Below are 9,152 nucleotides of genomic sequence, written 5' to 3' on the forward strand. Positions count from 1 at the left end.
TGCTTGGAGCAGATGGTACTGTCTCATATTCAGTGAAAAGAAATCAAGCAAGATAGTCCAAGTAATTATTTTTAATGGCCTGTGTGGCAATCGTCTTAATTTTGTGAGAAAACATTTCATCTTTTGTTTGGCAGACAGCTCTCTGGTTCACACTGGTCTCCCGTATTTTAGCCAGGAGGAATGTCCACTGTGATTTCAGGGTCTTGGGAATGCTCCATTATGTTCTGCAGAATAACATCCAGCCAAAGCTTAAGCCGATAATTAGTGCTTCCCCGTTAGAATCAGTGAGAAGTATTTGGCTGGTCTACTCTCAAAGGGTTGATTGGCAGGGCATTCCCAGAGTAATAAACACTTTCACTGAGTGTTACCCTACAAGGAATGCCTTCCCTATAGGTGGAGATCATATGGCTGCAGACCTTTGGCTCTGATCTATCACTGACCGGTGGCATAAATGTCACCCACTTCAGTGGAATCAAATTGCACTCTTATTCAGAAAAACTTTTGAAAAGATGCTCACAGAACACTAGAACAAGTAAATTTAGCCCCAATGAACTCATAAAAATCATATTTCTGTTAAGTGACTCTTCAGTTGTTATAACAAAATAGGTTCGTTCACAAGTTAAAGTTAAGCCAGCAGTGCTGGCTTATTTGATTTGCTGTCAACCAGCATCTATTTTTCGCAAGGCAAAGATGACAACTGTGAGGCATTTTCTGACTTCTGTGCCTTGTACTATACAAAACAATTCATACAAGTGGAAATAATTCTCTTTAGAAATCAATAGTATCTATGTAAAATAACAATCCTAGAAGTTATAAGATCCCCCATAATTCTCCCATATCCTCTGGGATTATTATTTTATATAGGGACTATATAACTAGCTAACAATAGTTAAATAGTTGAGTATGGCAACTACTAACAATAATAATAATTGTTATAATAATAGTATAATTAGCTAACGATAGTTAAAGTAGTTGAGCTATGGCAGTAAAATTATGCCTTTGGAACCTAGAATTATTTTCAAGGTTACTAGATGAGGATGAGGATGAGGATGAGGATGATACCCGTTGAGTTGAGTCTGACTCTTGGCAATTCTATGGGCCAGGTCTCTCCACATCTTCGAATCTTGCACTACTTCGTTGAGTTTTTCCATGCTCTGTCTGGTATCAGCTTTGATAGTGAAGTTAATGTACGATTTAGAACAATGAGACAGGTATGATGGGTAATGTACAAGTGATGCATATGCAAATATATAGCTTTAGGTCATTATCCTCAATGAAAAATATCTCGGATTTCTTCCCGTGTAATTGTAAACATATCCCTAAAAGGGTAGTAGCATAACTTATCCATTAACCCACAACCAAGCAACAGCGCTTCCACCCAATCAAAATACAGCTACGTCATCAGCCAATCAGAATACAACAACACTGTCGACCAATCAGAATATACCTTTGCCTCTTTTCATAGAAAAACATCAGTTACGATCACACAGTTTGCCCATAAATACCATACCGAGAACTTCAGCCAGAAGATGATGAATGCGATTTCGTCGAAACTTCGCTACTACCCTTTTAGGGATATGTTTACAATTACACAGGAAGAAACCCGAGATATTAACTGTACACACACACACACACATATACACACCCATTTGTTTAATTGGGTTCTCTGTGTCTACTTCTAGGACTTGTGTGGAGAACAGGTCACATTTTAGATCATATTTATTTTATTTATTTATTTATTATCAAATTTATATACCGCCCTTCTCCCGAAGGACTCAGGGCGGTGCACAGCCAAAGTAAAAACATAAATATAAACATTAAAATACAGTTAAAAAGATATATATGCGTTTGGCCCCAAAGTTAAAAAACAATAACAAACCCATTAAAAACATTTAAAAATGTGTTAAGCCAGCCCGGCTTGCTGAAAAAGAAAGGTCTTAAGGGCACAGCGGAAGGCACCGAGGTCTTGGATTCTTCATATTTATGCAGAAATATTGAAAATTTAAAAGGGTTCACACACTGTTAAGCACCACTGTAGAAATAGGTAGTCCTCAAATTACAACAGATTATTTAGTGCCTGTTCGAAGTTACAACGGCACTGAAAAAAAGTGACTTACGACCGTTTTTCACATCCCCATGATCATGGGATCAAAATTCAGATGCTTGGCAACTGTTTCACACTTATGACCATTACAGTGTCCCGGGATCCCCTTTTGCGACCTTTGACAAGCAAAGTCAATGGGGAAGCCTAATTCACTTAAGAACCATGTTACTAATTTAACAACCGCAGTGATTCACTTAACAACGGTGGAAAGAAAAGTCATAAAATGGGACCAAGCTCACTTAACAAATTTCTCAGTTAGCAACATAAATTTTGAACTCAATTGTGGTCATAAGTCAAGGACTACCTGTATAAAGAGTTGGAGACAAGACTGGTAAAATCGGTAAAATGTTCTATTCATGAAATGAAATTTCACCCTCTCTCAAACACCATTAAGCAAAATCTAGGCTTTCTCTCTCTCTCTCTCTCTCTCTCTCTCTCTCTCTCTCTCTCTCTCTCTCTCTCTCTCTCCCTCCCTCCCTCCCTCCCTCTCTCTATGTATGTATGTATGTATGTATGTATGTATGTATGTATGCACACACACACATTTTCATTTGGCAAAGAATGTGACCATCCTGTGCTTCTCTTACCTTTCAAATATGTGTGTGTGGGTGTGTCTCAAAGAGAAGCACAGGACGGTCACATTCTTTGCCAAATGAAAATGTCCCTCTCTAAAGATATTGGATTCCCATCTCACGAGTCCTTTCAAGTAGGGAAATTTGTGATGTATTTTTTTTTCTATTGGACTTTCAGACTACTTTCTCTTTCTGCCTTCTGTCTCCTTCAGAGAACTTTGTCTTATTCTTAAGATTGATACATGTCTATGCGCTTCTTTTCCTCCAAGGGGACATGAGGTTTTCAGAAAATGGTCCTCCTGAAAAACGCTTCCCCTGTGAATTTTGCGGGCGAACATTTGCTGAAGGCTCTGAATGGGAACGGCATGTACTGAGACATGGCATGTAAGTGAATCGAGACGCTACCACTTCTTCCACCAGCAAAGGAAAGAATAGAGTGTTTCCCTGGTATACTGTGTATTATGAAGCAAATTCTATAAACAAAGCATATTTATTATCAGCCAGTTAAAGATAAATTAATGCTGACTGTAGAAAACTGTATTTTTACTGTATATAGCTTTGGGTTTTACTGTAATGAAAACAAAGAACTTGTTGGATTACAAGGTTACTGAACAGTAGTTTCAAAACTGTGTTCTGTTTACTAACAGTAAATAGTCAATAATATTTTCTTTCTAATACATTAATGTCTCTAATGTATAACCACAGTGATATTGTTGAAAATTAAAAAAATTAAAGCTACCCTCAGCATAACTCACCAAGAGATCCTGTGTATTTTTCATTCCACAAAATGTAATTATTTATTCATCCGTATCAAATATTTGAGTGGGACAAAATATATATCAGTCTTGATACAAAAGTCATAATTTCTCCCTACAAACATAACAATATTTTCATCTACTTCTGAATATCCTGCTTCATCGGGATAACATTTTCAAATGTTGTTATCCATTAACTAGATAGTAATTCCCAACATGGATTATATAGTAGACATTTGATTGTATTCTATTTTTTGGGGGTGAGGGTGTCTCATTACTTGGACATATGCATTATATTCATGAATGGAATTGTTTCTGCTGTATAGTTGCTGACATGCAGTCACAACCCTTCCCTGCCCCCCACCAAAAATATGCAACTCCCTAACTGTATTTTATGCTTAGTCTTAAACAGACACTAACCCATGAACTCCTTTTATATAAAATTATATAAAAAAATTGCTGCCTTTGAGTCAGATCCTGGTGACTGCCTAGATTCCCTGCAGTTTTCTTGGCAAGATTTTTCAGAAGTGGTTTGCCATTTTCTCCTGGCCTAAGGTTGATAGTAATTGGCCCAAAGCCACCCAAGTGGCCTTCTGCCTAAAATGGAACTGGGACTCATACTCACACCATAGCCTTGGTGTTTTAACCTCACTATAACAAACTGGTTCTCTTAAACTACAATAAATTGCCCAGTTACTCTTTAAGTCCCAGAGAAATCCATAATCTTGCAAAATCTAATTAGTCATCCTTATTAAAAGGAAAAAGAAATTAAATCTTGGGAACCAAATATCTGTATGTTTTAGTCCCCCAAATCAGCAAGTGCATGAAGACAGGTGCTTCTTGATGCCTTTGTTCCTCTCCCTCTCTTCTGATTTAAGGGGGAACCATTTGGAAGAAGCAACACCCCCCTTATTTTGCCCTGTACTGGTAGTCCTTGAGTTACGACAGCTCACTTAGCAATGGTTTAAAGTTACGACACTACCCCCAAAAGTATTTACAACCCAGTCCCACAGTTACAAATGTTGCAGCACTATGGTAATCACTCAGTCTTACAACCAACCACAGAGACTCATGCCCCTGCCAATTCCCCCATCCCTCAGAGTCCTAACAGGCACTGGCCCCAATGTGCTAGCCCACTGGCTCCTTCCTATCCTGTCACTGATCCGCTCACTTACCTTTAGAAGATCCGCAGAACTCAGGGCCACGTGGCAGAAAAGTGACTATCTTCTCAGAAACTGGTAAAGCTGTTTTACATGCCCATCTGCCCCCTTTGCAAAAGGCTTTTTGCACAGACTATGGAGGCCAGCAGGAGCGCAAGATCAATCCCCTGAAGGTTTCCATCCCCTTTGCAAAAGGTTTTTGGTGTAGAGGACAGAGGCCTGCAGATGCGCGAGATCGGCCCCTGCAGGCCTCTCTCCTCTGCGCCAAAAAGCTTTTTGCAAAAGGGATGGAAGCCTTCAAGGGTGCGATCTCGCACCCCTGCAGGTCTCTGTTGTCTGAGGGACAAGCTTTTTCCAAAGGGGGCAAAAGAACACGAGATCTAAAGAAGACAACTTCACCTGCATGTGAGAATAAGGCCACTTCTTTGTCACGTAGCCCTGAGCTCTGCCGATCTTCGAAAGGTAAGTGCGGAGGAGGCTGAAGCAGCTATGGGGACCCTAAGGGATGGGAAGGGGAATATGAGATATCTCAGTGGGTGTGGGAAGACCTTGGGTGGCCCCAGGTAGGTGGTCTTTTTCTGCACTAGGCTCCCCATGGTCTTCCCCATCCCTGAGAAACTTCATGCGCATTTAATAAACCGTGTATTCGATTAACAAATGCAGTGGGGAGAGGAGGGATGGGGTTCATTCATTTAAAGCAATTCCATTAACGTTACAACCGTAATGGGCATTATGCTCCCTTATGGTCGTAATTCAAAGACTACCTGTACTGCAAACGTATCATCTCATTCCCAGGCTCAGAGGCCAGCTGATGTGCTAAGTTACTCCTAAAGCCAGCGTGGATCTACTCTTCCAAATTTCTAAGTCATGTTGGCTCTGTCCTAGCAAGAAGAGCCGAGAGGTCCCTGTGATGCCCAAATCGTCACCTTTTTTTTCCCTTCCTGTCTCCATTTCCAGGGCAATGAATGAAACCAACCGGGTCATCAGTGACGAAAGCCAGGCCAAAGAGAATGCAGAAGAGACGGTTAAGGTACCATTGGCAGAAGAAATGGAAAGCAGCCCAAAGAGACTGGTGGACTTTTCCCACAAGAGCGAAGCTGCCATCTGTGTCACTGCTGCTGCTACTGCTGCTGCTGATAATAAATCACTCCCAGAGATGGCAGAGGTCAAAAGTGAATGAGCACCTGGTGTGATTTCCGACAACCTACTTGAACAGTGATGAATGGGGAGGGGGCGGGCAGGGGGACAAGGAAGAATCAAAGCTGCTTTTAGGACTGAATGATCTATTTTCAAAGCACTGGTACCTGTGTGTGTGTGTGGGCGTGCATGTGTGCGTGCATGCGTGGGCGTGTGTGTACATAGATTAAATTTATTTAATTGAGGACGGTGGGATCCGTGGCTCCATGACACCCGCACGACTCTTCTGGATCTCGACAATGGGAAGTTACACAGTCATAACTTTGGACTTGCGAGAATCAAATTCCCAGACGCGTCTTGCATTTTGCCTTTGTGCTCCACCACTGGAGACTTCGGGATCCTTTCGACGACGGAGGCGTCCCAAGGATGGAAGAATGCAGGGGACAAAGTTCCGTGCCCAACTTTGGGGCACTCTTTTTTTTTTTTCTAGTTTTAATATACATATTACGCTTTTCCAGAGTGACAAAAAAAAAAAAAACCAAGAAAAAAAAAAGAAAGTTAAAGACTTCTTTGGCTTAAAACAGTCACCTGTTTCCTAGTACCTCAGAATTAACCAAGGGAAATTAAAAACAAAAACAAAAAAAACACAAAACAAATCTCTGCATTTGTGAGTACTACCTGTTGTCGTTGTGGTTAAATATATATAGAAAGACAGACTGCTGGGCAAGATGGTGAATGGAAGAAAAACCACAAAGTTTTAAAAGAAAGAGAAGAAAACAAAAAAAAAAAACAAAATTGTGCTCAAAAATCCCTGTGGGGGGTTTATTTCTTAAAATACTGTGATTTTTTAATTATTTTAGTAAAAAAACAAAACAAAAAAGAGAGAATTCCTAGATACCTGTCTGTGACTTGTCATCTTTTATTCCAGGTAAGCTGTTTGTTAGCGTTCAGCTATGATTTTAGGGTGTTGGGTTTGTTGGTTGGTTGGGTTTATTTTTTTTTTCTTTTTTAAGACTCATGTGATTGACTCTGTGCCGTTCTTGTTTGCCCCATGTCTACGTCGGCTCAGCCTGAGGGATTACAATACAGCACAATTAATTTTTTTTCCATGTAAAGTAATGTTATTTCCCCCGCATTTCTCCTTTGCCCTCACCCAATGTGATAGGGCTGGGAAGGAGAAGTAGTTCTTGTGAATAGGTGATGACGATGATTATTATTTAGTTTTAAACATGTGGCGATATCAAAGAAGTAACTTTTTTAAAGAAACTCAAAAACAAAAAAAACCCTTTAACTAAAGAACCAAACTTACAGCACAGCTATGCAGGTTGTGGACCCATCCAAGTGTCCTCAGAATCATTCTGTTGCTCATCCAATTGAACATCTTTCACTGATTATTATTTCGGTTACTTAAGAATGGTTGCCTTTTTTTTTTTTTTTTTTTAATGTGGTGTGTCTCGTTTTGGTACAAGGAGGGTCAGAGGGGAAGGGAATCGATAACCACATATAGTTCTAAAATTCAGGTAACCTGGTTTTGCAATGTTAGGAGCCTAGAGATCTACATTTTGTGGACTTTAAGGAGGGAGAGAAATCATCGCGCCACCTTGCATTCTTCACATGAGGGGGAACAGCAGAGCCTAAATAGGAACAAAAGTTGTGTTTTGAGTTCCTTTTTCCATGTAAAAATGTTGGGATATCTTGCATGAATCTGAAGCAGAAGGTCCAGGCCCAGGGAAGAATGGTCTGATAGTGAACAAACGGGGTTACTTTCCAAAAGTAGAAAGTACTTGAGTGAAATCTAGTTTTAGAAATGCATGTGTCTCTTTGGGTTACTTTTCTTTTTTTCTTTTTTTCTTTCTTTTTTTCCTTTTCCTTTTTATTATTTTTTTTTTAACTTTGAGGGGAAGGGATGGGATGGGAGACAGGAAGCTGCGGAGAAGCCGATATCCACACAAAACTTCTCAAATGGATGGCGTAACAGAGGTGAAAAGAAAAAAAACTACGACTACCATTGCATTTGTGGAGGAAATGCTACTTGAAAAAGCATGTTTTGAATTTTGCAGATTCTTAGTTTGTGAGGGTGGGCTTTCAGGTTTTTTTTTGTTTTTTTTTTTTAATTATTTGGTGGGGAGGGAAAGTCATGTGGCGAACACATTGGAAGGAGAAGTATAAATAAACATTTTGTGTCTGAATGTTTTCTTTTTAATTGGCCTCATATCAAATGTATTTAAACAGTTCCATACCTGGATTGGATGTTTGTAATGGTTACCAAAAATGAAAAAGAAAAAAAAAAAGAAATGATTGTGACATGCTTTTATCACTACTTTATTTTTTGAATAACATGTAAATATTGTAATCCATTGGATTTTTTTTTTTTGGTTTTGTTTTTGGTTTTTTGGTTTATTTTTATTTTTATTTTTTGCTAACCTGTTAATAAATATATGGGACCATTATCCTTTTTAACAAGTCTAGAATGTCATATTTTTTTCTTGTGTTTTTTTCCCCTCCCAAATGTACCCCTTGATATATTGTGGACACACATTTTAGATGCATTATTACGATTCTGTTGGCTGTAATGATGACCTAGGATTGAGAGTAACATCCTTTTTTTTTATTTGTTTAATTTATACAGAGGACTTTTTTCAGAGTTTGAGAGAAGGAAATAAATAGCAAAATGATAACCCACTGGCTTCAGAACTCAGTATTTCCTAATTAAAATTAACTACTGCTCAGTGTTTGGTGGGTGAGGCGTGGATGTTCTGAAATGTTGCACTGATAACTTTTTTAAGGCAAAAGAAAACGAATAAAAAATTTTCAAACAGAAGTGTGCGTATGGTTCTCTCAAGTTCAGAAACGTTCTGCCTTTCTTTTGTCTTGTTTTAACCCTGAAATATTGGCCCTTTAATTTGATGTCATTGTTATTAGCAATGAAAGACAAGTACTTTTTAATCGTTGTCAGACCCAGCTAATTTTTTCCCCAGTGAAAAGTTTGGTTGGATTACTTTTAACATTTTTTAGAAGTTTGTTAATTTTTTTTTTTTTTTTTGTCTTGTGAAAATTAAGTTCTTCATTTGGAGCTAATCTTACGGGGTTCAACACATTGGTTTCCTCAAGAGACATCACCAGATCTTCCATTGAACTCGGCAGGTTTGAAACTCATTTTAAAATTTAAAGGTTTTCCCTTGTCCAGACACGACTGCGACTCGGGAGGACGGTGCTCATCTCTGATTCTCAACCAAGGGATCCTGGGTTGTCTGAGAGACATTTCTGTCATCATGTGGCTGGCGTGAAAATACAGAATGCAGTATCCTTCCCCGCCAAAGTGGTGCCTATTTATCTACTCGCATTTGCATGCTTTCAAACTTCTAGGTTGGCAGGAGCTGGGGTGAGTAATAGGAGCTCACCGGTCACATGGCAGTCAGGTCAC

General features: G+C 39.2%; 1 protein-coding gene across 3 annotated transcripts in view; it reads left to right on the forward strand.

Annotated features, from left to right (window-relative positions):
- ZNF462 (zinc finger protein 462) overlaps positions 1-5,796 on the forward strand; it is a 167,867-nt gene extending 162,071 nt beyond the window's left edge. For all 3 annotated transcript variants that reach the window (XM_070938544.1, XM_070938545.1, XM_070938546.1), the window contains 2 exons: positions 2,946-3,060; positions 5,549-5,796. In XM_070938544.1, coding sequence (XP_070794645.1) covers positions 2,946-3,060; positions 5,549-5,771 — 338 coding nt within the window. In that variant the 3' untranslated portion in view covers positions 5,772-5,796. The remainder of the gene's footprint in view (positions 1-2,945; positions 3,061-5,548) is intronic.
- The last annotated feature ends 3,356 nt before the right edge of the window (positions 5,797-9,152 follow it).

Source organism: Pituophis catenifer, unplaced genomic scaffold (genome assembly GCF_029215685.1).
Source record: "Pituophis catenifer annectens isolate HBS135680 unplaced genomic scaffold, rPitCat1.0.hap2 SCAF_2, whole genome shotgun sequence".
Taxonomy (NCBI): domain Eukaryota; kingdom Metazoa; phylum Chordata; class Lepidosauria; order Squamata; family Colubridae; genus Pituophis; species Pituophis catenifer.